Source organism: Corapipo altera, unplaced genomic scaffold, assembly GCF_003945725.1.
Source record: "Corapipo altera isolate COAL_440 unplaced genomic scaffold, ASM394572v1 1b, whole genome shotgun sequence".
Lineage (NCBI taxonomy): Eukaryota > Metazoa > Chordata > Aves > Passeriformes > Pipridae > Corapipo > Corapipo altera.
In genome coordinates this window covers 8,564,043-8,590,429 of record NW_020884881.1, presented here as the reverse complement: position 1 = coordinate 8,590,429, position 26,387 = coordinate 8,564,043, and the positions used below count along the sequence as shown (strand labels likewise).

The 26,387-nt window shown below is 37.4% G+C and overlaps 1 protein-coding gene across 1 annotated transcript in view; it reads right to left on the bottom strand.

The window, feature by feature from the left end:
* The window catches only part of LRRK2 (leucine rich repeat kinase 2), a 64,542-nt gene extending 38,552 nt beyond the window's left edge, over nucleotides 1-25,990 (bottom strand). Inside the window, exons 1-16 of the mRNA XM_027639997.1 lie at nucleotides 25,890-25,990; nucleotides 25,660-25,858; nucleotides 25,458-25,543; nucleotides 21,112-21,218; nucleotides 17,781-17,869; nucleotides 16,382-16,516; nucleotides 14,697-14,831; nucleotides 11,325-11,456; nucleotides 8,730-8,849; nucleotides 7,469-7,593; nucleotides 6,849-6,928; nucleotides 5,903-6,009; nucleotides 4,161-4,290; nucleotides 3,472-3,596; nucleotides 1,934-2,067; nucleotides 167-311 (exon numbers count right to left, since the gene is read on the bottom strand). Coding sequence (XP_027495798.1) covers nucleotides 167-311; nucleotides 1,934-2,067; nucleotides 3,472-3,596; nucleotides 4,161-4,290; nucleotides 5,903-6,009; nucleotides 6,849-6,928; nucleotides 7,469-7,593; nucleotides 8,730-8,849; nucleotides 11,325-11,456; nucleotides 14,697-14,831; nucleotides 16,382-16,516; nucleotides 17,781-17,869; nucleotides 21,112-21,218; nucleotides 25,458-25,543; nucleotides 25,660-25,819 — 1,810 coding nt within the window. The 5' untranslated portion in view covers nucleotides 25,820-25,858; nucleotides 25,890-25,990. The remainder of the gene's footprint in view (nucleotides 1-166; nucleotides 312-1,933; nucleotides 2,068-3,471; nucleotides 3,597-4,160; nucleotides 4,291-5,902; nucleotides 6,010-6,848; nucleotides 6,929-7,468; nucleotides 7,594-8,729; nucleotides 8,850-11,324; nucleotides 11,457-14,696; nucleotides 14,832-16,381; nucleotides 16,517-17,780; nucleotides 17,870-21,111; nucleotides 21,219-25,457; nucleotides 25,544-25,659; nucleotides 25,859-25,889) is intronic.
* Nucleotides 25,991-26,387: the final 397 nt, after the last annotated feature.

Genomic DNA, 26,387 nt, shown 5'->3' with positions numbered 1-26,387 from the left:
GCACTAAAGAGAGCTACAGACAACCTACATCACATCCAGCACTAAAGAGAGCTATAGACAACCTACATGACATCCAGCACTAAAGAGGGCAATAAACCAGTTAGAGCCTCTAAGGTTAATCAGACCCTCCTACCATGTCATTCTACTGACAAAAGACCTTCCCTACCTTGTTCGTCTGGATACATCTGTAGGGTGTGGAGCACAGTGTCAGTAGCTCCTTGCTGGATTAAGATTTCTAGTGCACCAGTGCACTCAGCTACAGAAGCAAGTAGTTTTAATCCACACTTCTGAATGCTAGGATTTCCAATAAACTAATGAAGAAAGGAATATAAAATCAGATGAAGTTTATTCTGCTTACAATGGTAACAGAAGAGCTGCTTGTTCTTAAAGCTGTTCTGTAAGAACAAGTGACTGTTCCTCATAAGTATGTGAAATTACATCTGATGTGACAATAAATAACAATAATCACAATCTCAAAAAGATTTCCTTATCAACCATCAGTTTCAGCTGCTCGTAACCCACAGATTTTCACCTTTGATTTTGAAAATATTCCCTAGCTACGTTTCTGACCAAGAGTGGGATTTTTTTTTCCCTCAAGTTTTCAGTACAACCATCGATAAGTTCATACCATTTTTTTAGGACAATAAGAGGGAGAAAATGTACTTCTTTTGTGGTTAAAAAGGAACAAAAATATGTTTGGTTTTTTTCAGAACTAGCACAGGTGATTAACATGATGGCAACTGAAAAAATACGAAAATAAAAAGATATGAAACAACATACCTATTATCACACCTCATCAAGATTTTTAGTATTTTCGGTTTATTATATAGCAATTCAATAGGCTATTTGTGATATTTTTTCCCAATTTCCCCCCACTTCTAGATGGAGGAAACCTAGATGAGGCCTAGATCTGAGAGTGTCACAGCTGTCACTGTGACTTGCAAATCTGCAAAATTATTTCAGTGGAGTCATGCCCATCTTCCTCCTTATTCTGTCTGTAGTTTTCGTTAAAATGTGTCAATTTTTAGCCCTTCTGGTTGACACTGCAGTACCCCAAAACACAAACCAGCTGGGCTGGAAAATGCAATCAGGATGGTCACAAAGCACTGAACACTGTAATACCTTCCCTAATCAAAAATTATTTTACCTCCCTTGTTAATTCCTATATCTGATATCTTCAGGTCAAGAAATGTCCTTTAGACACTCTAGAACTCTTTCACTGATACGTTACTTGCTCTGACTTCTGTAAAAAATGTAAGAGACATAAGTTTCCTTGACTGAAGCTGTTTGGCAAGCTTAAAATTCTTGAGAGACTTTTAAAAAATTATGAATTAATACTTTTTGATTGTAGTTATATGAAGCTTGAAAACCTCGCAGAGATGGGATTCTTCCAAAGGCCATGAAGTTAAACCTTTCCAATCACTAGGATTTAAAGTTTATTTGCCATGCAAACTGCCCAGTATTTCCTTTGTATAGACTGAGTCTGCTTCAGCCTTTCATTTTTCAGCTTCCCCTTCAAGGCACTGTGAACATTCTGGTTTCCAGTGGCTGGAAAAATTTATAGAATTGGCCAATGAAAGGAATGGAGACAACTGAGTTGTCCACTAAGTTCTATGTGTAGTTGAGGTGTAGGGATGAGGACATGTATACACTAGTCCCTTAAAAAAAAATAAATCACAAATAAACTGTATGTTTTAAAAAAAATGAGCTTTGTTTTTATAAATATCCTTTAGAGTTACTGTATAAAGGATCATCTAATACACTCCAGGAAAGAAAGTAAGAAGAAACTCCAGAAGATCATTAAAACTCAGGAGTTAAGATTAATTTTAACAAATCAATAGGAAAATCAATGCAGAACTAAAACTTACAAATGCTTCACCATTACAACTGTAAAATAATGACAATATCCATTAGAATAAAGCTTTAACTATACCCTGTTCAAAGCATTAAGCACCAATGAGTGAGTTCCCTCCAAGAGACACTGGCTTTTAATGACTTTCACTGTAAGTGCAAAAGCAGCATCTCCCACGTCTCTGGAAGAACCATTCTGGTGTTCGTGCTTTGTATCTGCAACAACAGAAAACAGCTTTCCTCAGAACAGCAGATTTCATATTCTTCCCAGTATTAACCTCATATAACAACCTAACAATCAAATTTAACACAGAGGTGACTCAGAGGGCGTATTTCAGATCTTATGACATTTTCATAACATTGTATCAGAGACTGGAATCCCTCCAGATTTACACTGTAATGTGAGTATATTCAGTTTGAAGGGACGATTTCACCACATGTTTGCTCACTGCTTACTATAAAAATACAAAATCATGCCAAAGAATTTGGCCTAAGGTACTTTTCAATATATTACTTTCTTGAGCTATGGAGTCTCTTGGTGTTCCTGATACCTACTTCAGAATGCCTCTTCCTTCTGGAAAGGAGACACTATGGAGAAGCTATGAACTATTTGTCCTTGCTCACTTGGCAGCACATCATAGGACAAATTTTACACACAGATGACATTAAGTGGAATGTGACCACATATAAAAGAACAGAAAAAGGTCTTTCAGATTTACCTTTGTTGTAGCTTTTGGCACTTGCACTCAAGTGACACTAGAGAAAGTACTCAGAAATCCTTTAAAAGTCACTTCAGCATTCATATTTGTTCTGATTGCTATTTTTCCTATAAACTACTTTTTTATTCCCTAATTAACCTGCAAGTTCCAACATCCAGTTGGCTTTCTCTGTGTCTGATTACACTTTAGAAGGGCCCCCCTTCCAGGATACTGGTAAACAAATCACGCTGCCTACATGTTAGAATATATATATCAAGTCTTAATCCTGCTTTTCATTGGAAAAAAAAGGAAAATATTAGGATTATAACACAAACAATAGAAGGAATCTGAAAACCTGCCATCAGTGTGCATATTAACCATGTTACTATTTTCAGAGTTACTGGTTTTGTAAATGTTCAACTAAAACTGCAGAGTGATACTCGCAAAAAGTTGTTCTGAAAAAAAATCAGTATCCCATGTCTGTACTCTCATGCTTAATATCAGAGGAAAAAAGCAGGATATACAGGAGTACACCGATAAAAAGAGTTAAAACTATACCTGAATTCCACCAAACAACATTTTTCCCCCCTCTGGATTGCCATTAAAGAGGTTTTTAAGGAAAGGAATTTCTAAGCTTGTCAGTTTGGTTTCTTGGTTTTGGTAGAAAATAGTATATAATTGTATATTTTATATCTTTAAATCAAGAGGAAATCAGCATTGATAATTTTGGTCTCTTACCTTCAATAGCTCAAAAATTTGCCTCCATCTTATATGTTCCTAAAGATTTAAAGCTCTTCTCTGCCATGTACAGAAACTGCAATAATTTTTTGAAGTCCCGCTAAAGGCAGTCCCATTAGATAAGAAAGACTAAAAACCAGCTGATTCTATTCTCTGATTTGGTGTATGACTTTGGATGACTTACCAGGCATCATAAAGTGTAAAAGGACTCGAAGTGCTTCCAGTTGTACAGAGAGTGATTTTTCATGTTTCCTCATGGCTTTTACAACTTCTGATACTGCTACTGTCATTATATCCAGATGAGGAAAACTGAAAATATTGTTTATTAAATGAATAAAAAGAAGGCATTTCTAAATTGTACATGTATTGGCTTCCTCAATTAATACTGTGTGATAACCCTTTAGAATACTGCAAATGTGATTTCAGCTACGAAATATAAATTAAGCTACGGCATTTTTCTTCATCATAGCAAATTATTTTCATGCCATTCCATTAATTCATTCTATGTAAATAATTCCATCCTAGCCAATGCAAAAGTAATATTAACATAATGTTATTAAGTTGATATTGTCAGAAACTTCTTAGCTCTCAATGGAATTCAGTGTGGGTAACAGGAGGGGAGACCACCCAGGGATAGTCTATTCAAATCTCACTGCTCAAGAACCATGAAGAGAAGAATGTGCCTCTCCCTACACACATCCACCTGGGTATTTGACTGCAGGGCTTACAAAATTCCATGTCTTAAATAGGGCTGTCAGCCTGTGGTCAATTTAGTATCAGTGAAACAGTCAATAATTTACATGCAATTGCTTACAGCACTGAAGCTCACAAACCTTTGCTTTGGGATTGGACACGCATTTCTAATTATATTACCTTCCTTCGAAAACACGATTCAGAATCCTGCAGGCACTTTCAACTACTTCAGGAGAATTTGGGTGTTTCCTCATTATATCCAAAACATTCATGTGTATGCCTTTTGCCAGAAGTGTCTTCCTAATATTTACTACAACACAAAATAGCAAGCATGCTATAAGTAAATCTTTCTTTATGTGTAGTTCTCAAAACCAACAGAATTGCTTTTTTCCCCTAATTTTTTTCAGTTTTTCCCCTCACCAAACACACATATTATAGTGTAAATTAGAATGGGAAACAATTTGAGCTGAAGCTGACTTCTGTTTGCACAGCTCAAGCAAATAGATTGTAATTCCCAATCATCTAATAAGTTTCTATACATCTGCTATTTTTACATACATAAAGTTAGCATATTGGAAGGAGAATATGTTGAACCATTTTTATTTTCAAAAATGTTTATTCTTATGTTTTTTCCTTGTAATTGCACTCTGTGATCATGTAGGAAAGCTATAATTTAGAACTCTGAAAAAACCTTTAAACTTCCATAATAAAGCTTCAAAAATGAAATTATTTCACTCTACTGACTTTATTAATTCATTTTTTAAAATTCAAATATCCAAGCACATGTCATAGCTAACCAACGCAAATCAGAACACTCTAAAAACATTCTAAATTATCATAGTAACTACCACCAAATCTTGTTATTCCCAGTCCAGTACATTAATTTCAAATGGTTAGTTCAATCAACAGAGCATTTTACTAAGCTTCTTTATGTCTATCATTTCTGCTGTAAGCACATTCATTTAGGGGTAAAAAAGGAATAATAAAAAAAGACAAAAGAAAAACTTGCTTTAGATTTCCAAAAGGAATCAGAGGCCCGCTTGTCAGTAACAAGTATATGTACCTGCTATATGATAATAGTATGCATACATTTATGAGATCTAGTTCTCAATACAGATAGATATTGATCTCATAAATAACTATAAAACCTTTTAAGTGTTAGGTTTTATGTGGATGGCTCAGTAAACTAGTGATAGAACAGTGCTTTCTCACCTAGAAAATGGTAATTAACTGCTAGGCTTTTTCTTCCTATCTACCCAGTGGTTTTCAACGTGCAGTCTGCAAACCACTTGAGGTCCATAACCATTTCAAAGGATTCTGCTAATAAAAGCAGGCCAACTGTCTTAATAGGCTTAAATACTCTACCCAGGGGTCCACATCTCCACTGAAAAATTTTGAGGGGGTCTGTAAACTGAAAAAAGTTAGGAAACCATGTTAGGGACACAATCAGGACTAAAGCAATCTTGAAAACTGTCATGCACATGCTTAACTTTCTACACAATTTGATTCACTGAAGTCCACAGGACTGTTCAAATCTCCCATGACAGGCAAGAAGATGGTATTTGTTGGGCTGTATTCCTTATTCACGTGATTTTCAACAAATGCTGCTCGTGACGAAATTCAAACATACAATAAATATTTAAACAAGCATACAGAGAGAACACACTCTTCTCATGTCTCCTGCTCCAAAAAGTAGCAATTGCAACACATGAACCAGCAGAGAACTCTTTACTTCCACATACCTTTTGATACTAGCCAACAACAGCTTTTTCAAAGCAAGGAACAAACTTCCTACTGAACACAACAGCATCAGGGAATCACAGGGAATATTGTATTCATTCAACAGCACACTAAATTCTCTTTAATATAAATGCAATAACTTTCTGCTGAATTAGAAAGTAAAGATAATGAAAGTCCCTTACCGTTTTGTTGTGACAGAATTGCCAGGGTACTGGCAGCTGCCTGAAACACTTCTTTTGAAGAGGAGTGCATCAGCATGGAGAGCATCACTGCTCTGTCTACTGGGAACCTTTCGGAGAGAAAAAATATCACTGCACATTGACTGCATCACAGAAGTTACTTCAAAATTGCAGTATCCTGAAAAGGTATTATACGACATAATGAACTTTTCAGATGATTGTTCTTGGCTTCTAACATGTTACCAGAGTAATAGTTGACAGAAAGCCCTTTGTAATGTATGCAACTTTGTCTAGCCTGAACCTCACTGATTTCACTTGGAACCATGCTTTCCAAGTGACTTGAGGCCCAGAAAGGGGTAAAAATAGGCTTACTAAAAATTGAATGACTAAAATTTTAAGCAACTCTGAGAAAAAAAGTAAAATGGAAAATGTAAAAAGTAAAAAAAAAAAAAAAAAAAGTAAAATGGAAATCTGTTACTTATCCATGCCTAGATTCTACCTGATTAGGCAGCATTCCCTCTACAATGCCCTTTCATCTGATTTGTGGAAAAGAGCACTGCTTTTCCACACTCCTTACATGCTAGATATCTTAATCTTGTCTACCTTCCCAATTCTCACATTCTTTATCCTTGTTGCAACTGAAGACAAAATTCCTTGTAAACTGTAAAAATTAGTTCTAATAGGCTGTGTTTTGACTCTTTACTAAAACACCAGCAGTTTTGCCTGAGCCAAGGTTAGCACACTTTTGAAGAAACTTTGTAGATCATCATGCATTTAATCATATGTTAGAAAACATATTTAAATATATAAACATATATATAAATATATAAATCACATATTAGGAAACAAAACTAAAACTAAAAATAACTGAAACATGAACCCCCGAATTGCCTAACAATAGGCACTCATTTCTTTCATTTCCAAAAATCCAGTTCAAGATAACACTGACTGATTATCTCCATCTCCAATCTTCTCATGAAGGTTGTGTTGATATAGAAACAAATTTTTCAAAGCCCAGCATGCAGCCTCCTAAATATAAACAGAGAAAAAAATATTATGAAAATATACCTATAGAAGATTAAGACATATGAAAAAACTTAAATAGTTTGACTGCTTTTCAGTCCAAAACAAAGGTATCAGGTGCTTTATGTAGAAATAGAACAAAATGTATAGAGCTGGAATAGGCCTGAGTTACAAACATGTGCCACATTCTCATTATTTGATTTTTCATTTTGATACCTATTTTAGGCCAAGACTAATTCTTCTGCTGATGGGCCTATGTTTGGCTGCTGGACACACAGGAGGCATGTAAACAACAATCTTTGCATGGTCAAAGTTTCAGGTAACAAGTTTTATCTTAACTACCAACATTTGATCCAAAGGAGTAACTGAAACTTCTTAAGATGATCAAAGATAAGAAAGGCAAGAAAGGTAAGATTTATTCTAAATCTAATCCACTCCTTAAAGCTTTTTTTGCCTGAGAATATGTGTGAGAAAAGGATGTTGCTAAACATTTTATTCAATATATAACGTAGTCTTCCCACACTCCCATCATCCAGAAATTCTCACCAGCACATCTGTATTTTTTCGGTGCAGTTCTAACGCTCTGTAACATGCTTCCAACCAGCATAATTTTTCTTCCTCCTCCTCTTCTTTTCTTTCCTCCAAGTCCCGGTTTAAGAATATTGTTTCAGCTTGAAATATAAAATATTTACAATAAATTCTTACTGTGAAAACAAAACACTTATGGCTAAACCTTCCTGTAGTCATGGAGGTGCTCATGCTGCCAAAGTGCAAAAATCAGTGGGAAGATAAGCCTTTTCTGGGAAGGGAGAAATCTTTTGACATAAGCTCTATGACAGATTCGAAAAATGTCTTTAAGGTTATAAAGGGAGAAAAAACTTTAGTGTAGTAAATGAGTTGCATAGTTATGGATCAGTCAAGGCTTTGGCTGAAAAGACCTGCATGTACTTTTTTCCCCTGCATGTACTATTTTGTATTTACATACAGAATACCACAAACATAGAATATAACTGTGAACCATTTGCATGTAACCACTTATTACAGAGCCATCAGCACTCTGAAGGAATGCCATTAAAAAACAAAATGCAAATTGTAGTTGCTAAGAGAGAAATATCTCATCCCAGAAAGTGCAAGAGAATTTAAAATAAATCATTTCATACCTGTGATTTTCTCAGCATTTAAGGGAAGAAAAAGATACCAACACTGACCATAATATCTGAGGCATAATGGAGTGTGTACTGATTTCTAATCTTTGCTATTTTGGGGACTCTTAAACAGAATTTCTACTGACTTTTGTATGGGACAATTAGTCAAAGACAAAGGATCAGATTCTTAGCTTTTTGCCACTATCTAACCTCTGTTTCAAAATAATACCTGAAGTGTACTCAAGGAAAAGTTTAAATCTTTTAATTGACTTCAGAACACAAGCACAAGCACTGATTCTGTGTTGCTATCAACTGCCACAATATGAGTACTATCATACCTGGCAAACACAGCACCAAATCAGTGTTACTATTACTAGAGATTTTATGTTAACTAGGGATTATTCAATATTTGCCTAGGAATAAACAGTTTGTTTTGTTCAGATCTGTCAACACAACTTACCAGCTCTGAACACTGTGAAGATGTTGGGGATATGATATGAACACAGCTTTCTCAAAGTAAAACAACAAACAGTAAGCATGTAGGAAATCTAGCTCTGTGAAACCTATCTTGCCTGGGGCTTTTGTGTTAAAGAAATGGAGTTTGAAATTATTACAGGAAACTACCAGAATGAAAAAACTAACAACTGCAGAGATTTACTCACTTAGAAGAGCTAAACAACTGAGAGCTGCAGCTTGTAACTTTGCATTTTCAGGATATGCTGCAACAGCCTTCACAATGACTTCTGGAACCTTATGTAACACAAGGATGTTGAAAAAATTTCCTGAAAACACATAAGATATTAAATGAATATAAACACATTTCTAGAGCTTTACACGCATATAACATAAATTTCTTGGCACACAATGCACAAACTTTGTAGCAAACACTATGCTTCTTATTACAGGGCTCAGCACGACATTTTATTTATGGAAAGAATAGGTCAAGGACAAAAAACAGTTGGGATCTAGGTTCTTTTTGAGGTTTTTGTTTCTATATTTTTTACAAAAGATAGAGGTTTAATGCAAAATGAAGTACACATTGTCATCAAAATAAGAAAAATACAGTTACTGTATCACTTGCAGACTTCCTACCAGGAAGGAAATGCAGTCCTGGTCCTGAATTCTTACAGTGATTTAATTTATCCTATGAAGCAAGTCATTTAACTGTAGTTTACTCTCTGTTTTTCCCCTCCTCATTAAATAGATCAAGGTCAGCATTATAAATACATACATTCTGGAATAGCAGAAAGCACTACCTTTTGATGATAAATATATTTAAAACATAACTATTATTATCTATTGTACAGTATTTTGTTATGGGTTGAATATAAGGAACTCTCCAAAAAGCAAGCAAATTAAAATAACTTCCATGTTTGTTGTAAAAACATGTATCATGCATAAAAAACCAGAGCAACACTCAAATATAATTTGATAGCTATAGTTTCTATTTTGATATTCAGTTTTGTTTAAATCTTCATTAGCAAAATGAAAATCACACTAGCAATGTGAAAGATTAGTAGCGTGGTCACGTTATATCAGCATTGGTGTTTCCTACTGTATTTTAATGGAAATGGTATGTTTGTGTAAATGCATTACTTACCGAAAAGATTTAATAATCTTAGGCTAATTGATGAGTAATTCTGTTGGACTTGTGGCTGGCCAAACAGGTATCAGCCAATTAAAATTCCAAAGAGTCAAATCTAGGATAGTCATTACCAGCTTAGCAAAACTGAGCAATGGTGATTTCAGAAGCTGGTAGATGCTGACTTTACCATTTCACTGCCAGTTAACAAGGGTTTAGGAAGACAGTGTCCACCAGAAAAATTCAAGAAGTCACACTGGCTAGATGGAAATCTTCCAGACTATTTTCAGGAGCACTCAGCAATTTCACGCCTCTTTCCCTAACTATGTGACACCTCTTCCATAACTCTCCTAAAGTTGTTCTTTATTAAGGGGCATCTGTTCACTGAAAGAAGAAATGGATCTTGTGGTTGCTTTTCTGCCACTCTCACTTGTTGGTGAGTATAAACACATGACAGATGTGTGATTAAAAACAGGCTGAAAACAGGGAAAGACCAAGGCACGTCAACCAAGTTGCTGTGTCCCCACAAGTGCTTGGTTTCCCTGCCTATCTTCAGTTAGCCTTGCACAGGAAACTAGTCAAGGGCAGCATCACCTCTTGCCAAAAAAACCCTGCAAATACCACCTGAGTAGCCACCACATTTCCTTGAAAATTGTATTTGGCTTTCTGAAGGGGAACTGGAAGTTGCTCTGGGTTGCACTTAAGTCTGATCTGTATTTTTTACAATATCTGCACAAAAAAGCAGAAACAGGTGGTGAAAGGATGAGACTAACTTGCTTAAGGGGAGTCATGCACTGGTACCACCATCTGCAGTAGCGTCAGGCCACCACCTGCAAGAATTGGGAAGTCTAACTCATGAGAAAGACCTTGGCTGAGTCCTTGATGAAGAACCAGCGATGGAGTGAGGGCTGCTCAGGCAGCTGCTCACAATGGTTTTGCATGCAGCAGGGGGAAAAACATATTTATTCCTATTTGAACTTCCTATTACGTGGTTCTTGGCAACTGCTCAGATCACTTTATTATATTCACAAGTGAGAGTACAGAGTTGCTAAGAGGCAAAACATTTTGCCACTGGCATAATTTTTCTTGATGTGACACAAGCCCATGTAAGCCCAGACAACCAAAGTACTTAAGGCAAGTCCAGGACCCAGTGGTTCTTTCACTGCTGCAGCACAGGGGGCCCTGAGACAGGCACCATCACTGTCAGGAATGCAGCACAGGTCTCTGAAAATAAATACACTGCCAGAAGGAAAAATACAGACTTGAAGAACACCTTCCAGGTAATTCTGTAGCACCAGTTTTCCCACACATTCAGCATTTCCACTTCAAAAAAAGAAAACCAGAAGTAACTTTCTTCCTTTCTACAGTAACTTTACACAGAATGGGATCTGCTGATTTCCTATTCTTATATTCTCTCCCTTTTTTGCCTCTTTACTTCCCCTCCACTTGACTTGTTTATGGCATCTTCTGACTGTTAACTAATGTTTAACACAAAAGGATACCATATTGACTGTGGCCAGTGTTACCTCAGTATGTTTACATCATTAGAGACATGGATCTATACACCACCCTGAGGATTAACTGGAATATTAGTAGCCTTGTTGCCTGCAACACTGCCATTAAACTCCAACTCTTACACAGAATAAGCTGACTATAAACAACTTTGTGAACTTACCTAAAGTAAGCTTGTGCAACAAACAGCAACTCACTTCCTGAACTGTTTCACTGTTGGGGAAACTTTCCATCATTTCCACTATAACATTGTAGCAGCGAACATCTCCAGACATGAGCACTTCAACATTACTGGCTAAAGAAAGAAACAAATAAAAATTGCTTCGTAATTAAAAAAAAAAAGAAAGAAAAGTTGATTGGATTCTAATTCAGACCTTAGTTAAATTCAGACCTAGTTAAATGATTTATGTAGAAAACTGCAACTATGTTTCAGTTTTTGCCTTGCAACTTGAGAGAAAAGTGGCTTTATTTCTTGGTATTGCCAGAGAAGATATTAATAACTATGAACATCTGGAAATAATTCATTAAGGTCAAAGTTTGTATTAACATTCATGGATTTCTTCTATTCTATATCAGGCCATGTAACAGGAACCTCCTCACAACTAATCTTATGTAACTTTTTTCTTCAAAAAAAATAATTATTTTAATTTAAATTAATTCTACTGTTCACCTATTGTGTACTGAGGGTACAGAAATTTTCATCTACTGTTCCTGCAATATTTTGAAAGTCACTGCAAATCCTGTATTTCACAGAATCACAGAAGGATTGATGTTGGAAGGTAGCTCTAAAGGTCACCTTGTACCATCCATGTGCTCAAGCAAGGCCACCTAGAGCAGGCTGCCCAGGACCACGGCCAGATGGCTTCTGAGTATCTCCAAGGATGGCAATTTCACAACCTCTCCAAGAAAACTGTGTCAGTGCTTGGTCACTCTCAACCTATTTACTGCTTATTAGTCAAGCCAGATACAGAAACCAACAGGATAATCACATGAGCCAGTACAAAGACAGACTGTATCCAGTCTTACTGAGGACAGAGAGATCCTATATGTATTACTTCAAGACAAAACAGCATCATGGTAGTTAAAACACAGTGTATGAAAACATCCTTGTAGTATGTCTACCCAGGGTATGAGAAGAATATGAACCCCAAAAATCTTGGCCAAAATCTTGACCCCAATGAATGAAAAGGAGTCCTGTCACTGACTCCAAGGCAGCTAGCATTATTCTGCTGAGGTCTATAAACTTTCTTAATTGTTCTTTCAACAGCTTGGCTTTCCTGGATGCAACATGAGAAAAATATTCACAACTGTATTATTAAAGATAATTAGTCTTTTTAAAGATCTTCAAAATAATATATCTCTCAATATTAAATAATGATAACCTTCCAGGTGAAAAAGCAAGCTGAGAAGGAAGCACTTCTGAAGCATTCTATTTGATAGTGAAGGAAGGTACCTTTTACAATGCTTTAATATGACAGCGATTTATCATGCCATTCTCAACTGAAATCACCTTTTTAAAGGTATATTCCACAGTATTGCATCACTTCACAGTAAAATATAATTTTGCAGGTGATAATTATGAACACATTAAAACATTCAGAAGATTCCAAAATTTATTACTACAAAGGGAGCACAATGAAATGAATGTTTAAATTCTGTAAGACTCAAGCAATGGTACATTTGCAGGGAGTCACCATTTCCCAGAACAAGCTAGAGAAAAGGAGGTGGAACAGATTTTGTTTAATCTTAACCACCAGAATGTGGTAATTTAGGCTCTCTCAGTAAGTGATGGAAAGATCTGAGCACTCCGTATGGTGTATCATCCCAGCTGTAACATACAGCCTGTTTAGGGTTAGGTAAATGTCCTCTTGAGGTGCCTCTTTCTCCCTACTAAAAAAAACAGAAGCCTGGCTGGCTCCCTATGCCTATCATTTAGATGGCTAACATTCTGTCACCCATCACTCCACTACAGATTTCGGAGGACAGTCAGCAGCAAAGAAATTTTCTCATGCCATCAAGGAATTTTCTCATGCCATCAAGGCTACTTAAAAGAGTTCTTGTACCACACTGGAACAAACTCTTACCCTTCAATTTCTCAAGGCATGTAAGCTGGGACAAAGTTTATGTATGTAGTAGTGAAAGAAGGCATAGTGAGGTACTCTTTTGGAACTTTGGCGTGTGGGGAGACATTTTACTACTGGATAAGTTACAGTGTGTGCTTCCAGTGAATTAACTTCTCCATTGTGGCCTTAAAGAAATATATTTTGTTGAGTTTTTGTGGGATGCCACAAACCAAGAGTATGAATGTTTGCTTTGCACATTTATGTGCAAGCTGTCTTTGTTTCTCTGGCTATTTTCAATCTTTCATATTAGAAATGAGAGTACTAAATATCTACTTTACAGAGGTCTTTTTCATGCCCTTCTATTGTTACTTTTATTTACTGTTTCGAAAAGCACTTAAAATCTGGCATCTTCTTTCCCAGAAAACAACAATAACTTCTGGGCTAGGGTAAAATTATTTCTAACTCACAAAATACCTATCTTTTTAAACACAGATTGGAACAGCAAGAAGTTTGAGAAACGGAAACTAATTATCTTGGAGTCTGATGAAATGTGGGTCTGATGAAATGTGGTTCTTGTTTAGTGGCATCCACAGGGCCAAGACAGTTGCTACAAAGCCAGACAGGATGTATGAGCAAGGCTTTGTAAGGAAAAACATTTGCAGGAGGCACAATATTATGTACTTCATGAAAGACATGGAGAGCAGAACTCTGCTCTATGCTTCTCAAAACTGTGACTACCAGCAGGAAGCTGACAAAAACTGCCTCTGTGTCAACAAGATCAAATTGCCGTTAACAAATTGACGCAAATCAAGTACACTTCTCAGGATCCAATTTTGCCCAGAACAGGGACTGCTGTTATCAGAGGCAAAACATAAAAAAGACATTTTCTTCCAGTCTTACTGCACAACACCTGAGGACACTTTAAGACTATCATGTGCATAGTGCTACCAGTACTTGACATTGCAGCCACCACTGAATGATCAGAGCAGGTGTCTGAGCTCAGATACCTTTTCCCAGGCCTGGCCATTGAATTTGCACGGGCAATTTTCCCCTTGTCAAACAGACTTTGCCAAAAGTGTTCTTTACCTGCTACACAAACTCATTGAAGATTTATTTTGTCAATAAATACATCTTACTTTTCAAGTATTAAAAGACGACGAGGCAGGATCTTGAACTTCAGCCTCTACAATCATGATAAACATCTCTGTTACTACTTACTCCAGACAGAAGAAAGTATTTGTCTGTTATTTATGAGAGATATCTCTTTTAATGGCTAAAAACAAAAAACACCCCATGGAAAAAAAAGTATTTCCCAAAGAAAACAGAAAAGTGACTTGTCTGGCAACTCCCAACCAGTTCTCACTGATTTTTTACAATCACACAAAGATTACTGTTTACAAGCACAGACAATGTGAGCTGATGTATGCTCTGGGAGATGAGGAATTGAAAATAACTTCTAATAATATACTTACGTGGACCAGCTAAGGAATGTAATGAATAAAGTGCAGGAAGAATCACCTCTTCTTTCTCTGGAAACTCTTTAAATACTTTCAGTATGATCGTATGATCTTTGCTTTCCACAAATTCAGTCAGCTGCTCTTCTGGAACTAAATTGAAAAAGAAGAGATACAGTGTGTTTTGAGGAAATAAGAGGAAATGATTAATGAGAAAAGACAATTGTTTTTATCAAGTTTCCTTATATTTATTTTTTGTGTTTCACCAAAAGTAAGGTACTCTCCATTCACACCATCTTCCACAATTCCTTTTACTAAAAACTGAGCTACTTTATAAAGACCTCTTTTTAACCTACGCTTCATATAACTGAGTCCTGACTTTTAAATGCTACCCTGTGAATCAGTATTTTAGAAAAAGTCTTCTACCTTTTTTCATGGAACAAACATCAGATATTCCAAACCAAGACAGCATGTAAGTGAGGGAAAAGCTAAGCATACAGTGAAAAAAAATTGATGGAATGTCATTTTTCATACTCCATGATTTTATTTAATTTCTCAAATTTTTTTGATAATGGACTTCTTCCCATAAAGACTTCAGCCATGCTTCAGTAGTATGTTACTTTAATGGCTTCAGGTTTTTCCACTGGTCCCTGTTATTCACACTGACATAACTGCATGGCTGTGCAATGAGCCAGATAAGGGGACTGACCCAGGCTGAGAAAGAGCACCTTTTAAATTTCATAAGTAGGATCATTTTCTGAGTCTGGTTCAAGCTAAGGCTAGGCAAATATCCACATTACACTGCGACAAGGTGTCACAGAGGTAGAAAAGACCAGGCAGATCTGTAAAAATCAGACACTTACAAAAAACAGGCACAGAAAATCTAACACAGTCAGCCTTTTACGGAGACTGAAGAGAAAACACAGCAGGACAAAAGTGTTTAGGGAGAGTGGAAGAGGGGAAGGAACACTGAAGATAATTCCAAGCACACATATGTAGGAGAAAAACTTAGAAAAAGCAACATAAAATGGTGCCAAAAAGAACCAATCTGAAGGACTGGAGACTATCTTTGAAACAAAGGAGTACAGCACGTGATGGCATTTCTCACTATTGTGAAACAAGAAACTCAATTTAGACAATACAAGGGGACTGCTGGCCATTACACACACAGTTCCTGAGAATTCTGCAGAAATTCAATACATGCAGAAATTCAGAATAAACAGAGGAATATCATAAGGATACACAATCATCTTTTAGTATTATCATGATCAAAAGCAGAACCAAGTATTTTTTAAAGTACAAATATTTTGCTTCATTTTAGAACTGTTCACATGTTACTAAAATTTACCAGTCTTTAAACACTCAATCCTGTTTTAAATCCTGGGTTTGAGAATTAAAACCAAATGTCACTACTTTTTATCCCAGTGTTACTGAACAATGTTGAATCCTTGCTTTTCAGTTAAATCTAGAGTCAGAAATAAAGACACATTTTCATTTTTTAAAAAGATGTTATATTCATTGCTCTAATTTAGCAAATTTGTGATATTGCTTGGAAAATCTGTTTTGTGCTAACTCATTTAAAGAACACACATAATACACAAACCAGTTTGGAATGCAAAAATTCATTTAGTGCATTTCAACATTTGCCATCCTCTCCCAATCCATACATTTTTCAAACATGATAAACTACAAGATATAAATACCTTTCTCAAAAAGTTTGTGTAATGCTTTACATCCATGTTGCTGGACCTCTTCATTTTTAGGGAAGGTGTGCATGGCATTAAATACCAAGGAAAAGACATCCACCTCTTCTTCCAAGAGCAGGAAAGCAATTATGTCTGAATAGCAGAAGAGATGACATGTTGCACTGATTAGTTCTCAACTTTCATTGAAGCACTGTACTTAACCATTAAAATCTAAAATTCTGTAATACTGTCCTTAAAATTCACCTGTTCAAATCCATAACCCATGACAAAGTTATCTTTTAAGGCAGTATTTTACAACAGAACCAATGTTCTAAAACTTTATTGTCAAAAAGACAGTTTTCCCTCTCCACTCTTGCTCCCACCTGGCACTGCTTTGGTACTTCTCTGACTCTTCAGTGAGCCAGTTCACCTCTCTAAACTGGTAGAAAATTAACCCATCGACCCCCCCCTCTTTTGCAGCTAAGAAGTTTCACTAAGTAAAGCTGATGGAAGAAAGGGGGCAGGACTGCACTGTGAGGAAAACAATACGGGATTTGAAATGTGCCTGTCAACTACAGTGAACCATGAAATCAGTCCATCTGTATCACTCTCACCCTCTCTGCTGGCCGAAACTGGACTGAAAAGCCAAACTCACTGTTGCTCTTATAATATTAAAACAATTTTGAAAAAATATTAACTCTATAGCACGTGTAGGCAAAAAGATCTGTTTCATGACAATTTTCAAACTACAGCAGTAACAATAGAATGCATAATGCCTGCTTCAGTGTTTCAGCTGCAGCCAGACCCTTTTCAATATCTCACAATTAAAAGACTACAATTAACTCATCAATAGCCAGATTTTGCTATTATTATTGTTATTATTAATTATTGTAATGCTTTATAACAAGACCTGTAATATTATATGTTCGCTTGAATAAAATGAGCAGAATCTCTCCCTTAGGTTGTCTCTTTAATTACAACAGAAGATCAAGAATGGTAAGATTGGGTCTCTCTCTGCAGAGCAGAAAAACAGAAAAGTCATTGATAATTTACTGTTTTCAAAAGTAGTAGCCAGTGCTAAAGGAAGCAAGTCAGAATGTCACCAAATTTGTACTTTGGTAAGAAAACACTCTTTATTTATTTTACTTAAGTAGTTAACAGCAAGTATTTGTATCTATGCTCATAACAAGTTCTAATCAATAACTAATCGGTCATGTTCTTCACAGCCTTGAAATCACACTTAACTGGGTAAAAAAGGTGCAAAACAGTACTTTGTATTTTGTATACAAGTACAAATGACAAGCGATTTCATGGAATAAAACAGAGAGGAAATTCTGGTCTGACATGTCACACACTTTATATCACAGTTCTGTGTTTTAAAGGTTTAGACAAACTAGGAAAGTAAAACACACAATACCTGACATGAGGAGTAGATTTAATGCTTTTAGTCCTATTACAGCAAGATTTGTATTTCCTTTGTGGATTGTAAGCATTTTAAGAATCTGCCTAAAAATTAAAAACAAAAAAAAAAGGGGGGGGAAGAGTTATGGTTAAAGAAATATTAACATATACAATTTTTTAATCTAACATTTACATAAATCCAGAAATAATTACAGAAACTAGCAAAAGCTTAAAAAGCTCTTAATTAATTTTTTAAAAAAACTTTTATTTCGATTTATATTTTTTTCAAGTTAGCAATGAGATAATGTTGAAATTTTAACTATGATCATACTTCACTAAAATAATTCTGTATCATTTTTTAAATTTATTTTCATTTTCAGGTAGTTATAAATTAATTCTACAGTGGACAAGTGTCATCCAGGAGGTGGTTATTCTACAGAGCGCTGGGCTGTGGACAGTACAGCACTGCTCTGTTTGTAGCAAGAGCTCAGTTACAGTGAACAATCATGGATTTGTTGGAAGAGAAGTAGCAGTTTCCCAGTTAAAGAACTTGAACAGCATCTTGGAGAACTCTACCTCACCTAAGGATCCAACCATACAGCATTTACATGATGCTGGACAAATCACTAAAAAGAAACATTTCCTGCACTGCTGATTTCACATGCCCTGCTTTCTGTGTGGCCCAGCCTGAGACCCACGAACATAAACCTCAGAAATGCTGCAGCACAGCCAACCACAGCTGACTTGTTAAACAGAGAGAGACAAACAATGCCAAGTACTGCAAAAGTCAGGGCATGTATCAGAGTGGGCACCTAAAATTCAATTGATATTTTTAACATATTTTGCTCAAACTACCACCTGTAAAACAGTGATCAAAAATCTGTAACACCTCTTCAATAAATAAAATTTTAAAAGCAAAGTCAATATTTTTTCAAAAAAATTTTAATGTTACAAGAGCAACAGTGAGATTAGCTTTCACACTGAATGAAGCATATCTCAAAAGAAGGGGAAAAAAAGAGACTGTATCATTAAAAACTAAATAAAAATAGATTTACACACAAAAAAAAACCACCTAAAGAAACTTTTTTTTAGTTTTCATTATTTTAGAGAACTGCAATATTAATAAACTTCAAATGTGAGTTGTATATATCATATTTAATAAAAATGGATTGTGCAGTACTTCATGATACTTCAGTTCATAATCTTGATCTGTCTTGAAGAGCATAAACAGCACTTAAATTTTCATTCTAATTTCATTCCCCAACTCTGGCAATGATGTTTGTCTTGCTGAAGTCTAATTTTATAAGCTGGAATTAATGTATCACTGTTTTCCCCTCATACTATGATGTTGCTAGTTTATCTCTCCTCTGTTGTAGCACTAGTGTGGTAGTTATGATGACCAAAGGAGACACAAAAGGCAAAATCTGACGGGAGATATAACATCCTTTATCTTTAGAAAATTCCCTGCATATATCCTCCCATTTCAAGTATAACTAAGAAGGAGGATGTAAAATTCTCTAAACTCTTCTACTGTATGAGAGTTTAACATAAAAGATTACAAAACAGGAAGTCTCTTTAAACTTGTAGAAAGGATGCAAATACACTAAAAGGAATTTCCTTCCTTTCTCTTCAAGTGGCAGCAACTATTTAATTATTTATTGCATTGCCTGTCAAGAACACCTAAACCAATAGCAAACTACTGTTTGTAAACATGACTGCAATGATCATAGTTGAGACACAAGAAAGAAACAGTTCTTCTAGCTTAAAATTTCTATTCTCCTAAAACAGTCACACACACAAAAGGTAAAATCTCTTGAAAAAAAAAATGACCTTTTCTTCTCTATCATAACTGTTTCCTGCCTTGCTGCAAACAGCACATATTCTTTGTGGTGTTGTTTCACTACAGTTCTGGTCCAATCCATGCACTGGGAACATGAGATATAATTTAGCTGGCTTGCTCTGCCTTTGGTACTGACAGAAACACCTGAGCCCACTCCCCCACTAAGAATAAGTTTCTCCACAGCACGTAAAACTGTCAACATGTCAGACAGGGATACACAGTTGGCAAAAACTGGTAGTGGGAAGGTATTGTGTACAGCAGTGCTATCATCAGATCTTCAGTGAAGTTTGACATGGATGCTTTGTTCAACCACATGCACTGTGCAGGCTCTGAAGAGGCTTTGGGAAAGATCAGCCCTCAAAATGTAATTTTTCTGGGACCTGAGAATGAACAGCAATATCTCCAGCTTTCAGAATAACTTTCAGTCAATTAACAAGCGTTTAAGCTCTCAAAGAAATTATAACTAGCTTGTACAGCTTCAGCTCAGTTATTTCTTGCTCATGAAAAGCAACCCAAATGGCTTTTACTTTCCAACAAAAACTGCCAACACATCTTTCAAGGGAGTTCATTCCCTTACCAACCATGTATTCTGGCCACTAGAAAACAAACAAATAAACAAAACCCCAAGAAGCCAAAATGCATCTTCATGCTATCCTATCCAAGGAAGGGTCTGGTGAAGACTAGAGAGGTATGTTCACTTGGTTATAAGGCTGCAGCTTGCTGTCATTATCAGCCCTGAAGGAAGAAATCTGTCCAAGTAGAGAACATCAAATCAAGGCCCAAATTAACTCCCATTCGTATCGTACCTACACCTACAATCAGCATTTGTGCTACTGGACAACCACTCAGCTAAACTATGTGGGTTTTCATCCCATCTAACCACAAACATCCAGAAACCACTTGCTTAGGCTTCCCTTGACAGTTAAAGGATGGAGAAGAGCAAGTCCAAACCACAATTTTCTCCAGGATAACTTAACAAAAAGATGGAACAAATCATCCCTTACAAAGGTTATTATGTCCACTGACTTCACAGGTAGTTCAGGCAATCAGTTTAAATACTTGATTTTTAAACAATAATATTAAGTGTGACAAAACCTCCTCTTCTTGATTTACATTACTTTAGGCTTGTGGATACAATTCCTCACATTTGGAAAGAACACACACAACCATTCAGGCAATACTGCATCTGTCAAAAAGGTTGCTTGGTTGTTTTTTTTTTTATGTTTGAGTGGAATTTCCTGTATTTCAATTTGGTCTCATTGCTTCTCATTCTGTCACTGAGTGTCACCAAGAAAAGCCTGGCACAGTCACCTTTACTTTGTCCATCAAGTATTTATATACACAGATAAGGTCCCTGCTGGAGTGACTTTCCCATTCTGAAGGCTGAAGAAACTCACAAAAAAAGAAGCTGATGCAATAACGATATATAAATACATTTCATTGCATATATATATGCTGCCACAATAATCAAGCATTCTGACAGACTCTTTGCATACAAAATACTTACTGGTGGACACCCAGGACTTCCCAGTCCTTCCCAACATCCTTAGGAGCTAGGTTCTGTAGAGTGCTTGGACAAATTTCTATTAATTTACAAAGAAGTGACCAACCCATCTGTAAAATAAAAATGCAGCTATTTTAGAATAGATACTCTGCTTGGAATTTATACGCTATCTTCTAATATTCTTGACTTTTGGAAGACAGCTGTTTTGAAAAGTTACCTAGCTAAATCCCTACGGGAAAATTAATTGACACAAGACAAGACAAACGGCATGAAAAGTTAAAAGATGGAGGTAAAACATAGAAGATAATGATTCTGAATGCATTGCTTGTAGGAAGACACCACTTTCAATCTGCTTCAGCACTGTTTGAGGATAAAGGGCACACAGTTATATGAGATGCTGACAGACAGAAAATATGATGGAATCCACAGTACGTCATCATGGGCTAGGAAAGAGCTCTGCACTATTAAAGGTCCACCTTTATTGAAGAATGTGAGTTTCCATAAGAATTTGCCATTTAATTGCAAATTATAAGGATAAAGTATAGGTTTTTAAAGGTGTTCAATGATTTAAATAGGGATGAGATATATAAACAATAGCACATATTTCATATGCTTGCTATCAATCATCAATACTGTGTGCTTTCAAAATGTAATGAAGGCAGTGGAAATTTTGAGTTCATAAGGAATGAAATAATACTAATCCCAATATATTTGTTCCTAATAACTACATGTTTCATTCTATGCAAATTCTTTGACTTTCAAACATCTGTAAATAATGCCAAACCTAAAAATGTTCCTCTATGATCTGTATTGGAGAAAGCTGCTGTCTTATGAATGCCTTCAGGCTGATATGATTGAATGGGCTGCAGTGAGGACACAGTAAGCAAAATCTGTGCAAATAATTAACTGATGAGCAAGAACTCTGCTCTGTATTGAAAGAGAAGTAGTGAAATGTCAAAAGCCAAGACGAAGCAGATTTTACAAAGAGGAATTATAATAAGGCATAAAAGCTTCCTTGATCATATAAATAAATAAATAAATAAATAAAAAGGTGGAAGCAGGCCTGTGTACTTTAAGAATAGGGTCAAACCAGAAGATAAGTATGGCACAAAAACTATATGTGTAACTGGATCAGTTTTCCACAGAAGAGTTATGTAAAGCAAAGGAGTCAAGATGGGACAGCCAACAACAGGAATGTAAATGGCTACCTTCAAAGAGTTTAACAGTGAAGTTCACAGAAAGTGCATGATCCCTAACCCTGCAATCAGTAAGACTAGAGACATGGAATTACAGGTTTGGTAGTGTAGAGTCACCCAAAGGAACAGCAGAGGCTTCAATCTAGACAGCTGACAGCTTTGGAGAGTAGGAAAAAGCTGTTGCAGCTCCCTGGGAATCAGAATTCTGCTTTTGTCTTTTACGTACTTGTTTACATGGGCTATGCTCATGCTATCTGCAGTAGTTTTGTTTCTGTATGAGTTCAGATTTGCAGAGCCAAATTACAATCTTAATGCCTATAGATTGATCTTTACCACAAGCCAATTTCCATGCTCTCTGCTTCCTTGGAAAGCAAGCTGGCTTGCTCTACATGAGCTACAAATCATGTACTATGGACATTCAGGATGACAGGGCTAGTCTGCATAACTGAGCCCTGACTAAATGTAGGTACAACAAATAGTCTTGCCAAGCATCAGTCCTCCCCAAGATAAAAGTCTATCAGTGACAGTCAGTCAGGTACAAATCTCAGAAACATTGTAGAGGTGACTATTAATTCACAAACTGTGTATTTCTTAGAAAAGATTTTTTTTTAAAAGTCCCACTTCTGGACATCCTAACTGATGAAAACTTGCTTAATAACTTTAGAAGATTCCTTTTTGTATTAAAACTGTTTCTGATGAAATTCATATTCCCGTTGAACATTTTTATTTGGATTGTTAGGACTCACAACTATTGACAACTATAAAAATGGTGGATCTAGAGAAGACCAATGGAAATATCTGCCCTGCTGATATGTAGTCTATTTTTCAATATTACAATCACAACCTGAGATAACAGAGAACTTATTAGCTGTTCAATAACTATGTAAGAAAGTCAGAGTCTTTTAAATAATAGAAATCCTAAAGGTTACAGGGAAGGGGGGATAAGTAAACAAAGATGTCCTTATAAACACTTAAACAGGTCCCACAGAAACACTTGGTGGCAGCACTGAAACTCTTTATTTTTAAATCAGACCCCTTCTGTTTCTAGCATGCAATGAATTTATACTACATTAGGTCACCCCTTCTATGTGAGACAATAAACCTCTGCTGACTGCTCTTTACTCAAGTGTACTCTTATTTTGCTGTAGAGTTTCTAAGCTGCTCCAGTCATTGCCAAAGCAACTGCAGAAAACAACCATATTTACTTAAGGACGCCTATTTTACTTTCAAGCACCATTGACTTTCCAGACCAGTACCTTCCTACTTCTGAAGAAGCTTGCAGGGTTTATGCCTGCAGTCTGACTTGCACTAGTACTTGCAATATTGATCTACTATGGAAACCTACTTTGTACAAGTCAGTGGAGCAGCAGCACCACCTTATGCTTTGTAACTAGTTAAGGAGGGTAGGTAAAGAAAATTCTCGCTTCAGCTGTGTCTCTTACTGCCTTTATTCTCTTATGTGAGACAATTTTTTTATAATGCTGAAAGCAAAAGAGGTTGTTTAATTCATTTATTCAATGAAAATTCATTGGTAGTGCAAAGAGACTTCACTGTAATCAGGACCTCATTACTTCATCACTGCTGTAAAGTGAGAATTGTGTATTCACAAAGACTGTAAACAAATAGCAGTGAATGAAGCAAGAAGAGAGAGCTCTGCTAACATATTGAGAATGTTTGTAAATAGCAGAACTGAATGTGAAGGAAGAGTTGCCTAAGACCTTTTATGAGGAACAGGATTTGAGCTTTGCACTGGCTATGAATTTCATACTCCAACACAAGACAGTAATGCAAAGGAGCTCCAGAACTTCTACACTGAAACACTGTTTGACTGCAAATGTAGGCAGATAGAAGATTATAATAAATTTTAAATGCATTAATTTGGAATGAGGTATTTCAACACAGTTAAAACGTAAATTAAACAATCACTATCTTCCTTATGCAATTCTGAGAGTCTTGTGCTGTCATTTCACACCTACTGCTTGGTGTGGTTGGATTTCATATGTTTTATTTCCTAGTCTAAACTTCTAGGTAGAGGTTTTGTAAATTGCTATATATATATATAATATGCTTTATCTTGAAAATAACTGCTGATTCATTTTTCTGTATTTCTTAACAACCTGACAATTAAATAGTAAAATAAGTAAAAACTCCAGACACTGCACAAATATTTAGTCTCAAAAGAAAACCTCAAATCACTGTATTCCAGATTAACCACCACACAAACACAGCTTCATATTTTAATCTGAATTTTGAGCTTTTGGCCTTTAGCTAAGGTCTATTAGAAAAAAACAAACAAACAAACAAAAACCCTCCAAACCGACAAAACACAAAACTCCTTAAAATATACTACTATTTAAGAGGCATTTGCAGTGTAATTTATGTTTTGCCTTCTAGGTGAATTGAAAAAACAAAACATGTTAAAAAATACTGTTACCATACAAATGGGCTTAATAATAAAAAAAAAAAAAAGAGTTGCAAAGAAGCCTGGAGTTTATAAACATCCTTTAAGCATATCATAGTCAGAAATTTAATAAATGCTTGCCAGGATGGAGTTGTTTTGTATGACAAGTTTGGCAGCTGTACCATAAGTACAACATCAAATCGTGCAAGTGCCACACCTAATCCAAATGGGCCAGTGCTGAGTTACAGGAGCAGGCAGAACCTTAAACTGCAGAACTTACTCTTAGATAAAAGATTCCCTCCTCCCTTTAAAAAGCTGTGCTAGTACAAGGATAGGGCTGCACATATATGAATACATATTGTAAAATTCTGCTTTTCGGAACTTTGTGTAACCATGGCAAAATTCAATATTGACACGTCAAAATTATATTAGATAACATTCTTGGTAATTCAGAACCCTACAGCACACAGTATTCACATCGCTTAATTTTTATTTTCTACTTCGCCTCCTTTTGCCGTTTAAACAGAGACGCAGCCAAGTGGCGTCTGCAAAGACCTGGAGCACTTGGTCCCTTTAAACGCCAGCGGTGACAGCGCCCTTCTACAGATCACAACACTTCAAGAAGCGGCCCATGAGAAAGCAAGTTAAGGAGAAATCAACAAGCGGAACAACAACTTCTAACCCGGGAAGGGGCCGAAGCGCTCGGCGCATCCCACGGAGCGTCCCCGGCCCTCGCCCTGCCCGGTCCTGACCTGCTGCACGCCCGCCGCTCCCGGGTACAGATCCACCACCAGCAGCACGGGCACGTGGACGTTTTTGCCGCTGAAGAGCCGGGGAGCTGTGGGGGACAGACAGACAGACAGACAGACAGACAGACCGCGTTAGCGACCAGCGGCGGGCGGGCGGGCGGCACTCGGCGGGGCCGGGCAGGGCAGGGCAGGGCAGGGCGCTCACCGCTCTGCCGGGCCGCCAGCTCCAGCAGGTCGCTCAGGGTCTGCACCAGCGTCTCCAGCCGCTTCCTCTCCTGGACGTTCTGGAGCCGGACGACCAGCTTCCTCAGGGCTTGTTCCTCCCCCGCCACCGCCTCCCCCTCCTCGGGGCCGCTGCTGGCCATGGCCGAGCCGCTGCCCTCACCCCATCCGCGGGGACGCGGCTGGGCTGGGCTGGGCTGGGCTGGACTGGACTGGGCTGGGCTGGGCTGGGCTGGGCTGGGCTGGGCGGTGCGGGCCTGTCCGGCTCTGCAGCGCCCGCAGTGCCGTCAGCCGGCCCCGCCGAGCCGCCCCTGCCGCGGCCTCCGGCCCCTCCCACGGCGCCGCTCCATGGACACGGCAGCGGCCCAGGGCCGGCCCCGCGGGCAGAGCGCGCGCCCCCCGGGAAACGCCCGCGGGAATCGCGCAAGCGCCCGGGAAACAGAACAGAGCCGCCGACAGCCCCCCCTTCCCGGTGACTGACGAGACAGCGGCCCAATAGAGCTGCCGAGCCGGACCCCGGGGTCCGCCCAGCAGTGCACATACCCTCTATGAAAGCGTCCGGACTGTTGGCGGTATTGATAGGCTGAGATTTGAGGGATTGCTGCTTGGAATTGAGGTGGTTCTCTCCCTGCGTACGTTCATTGCTTCACATATGCTTGATGTGTTCTTCCTAAAGTCTGCACAATAGCAGCTGGAAGAGAGGAGTGAGAA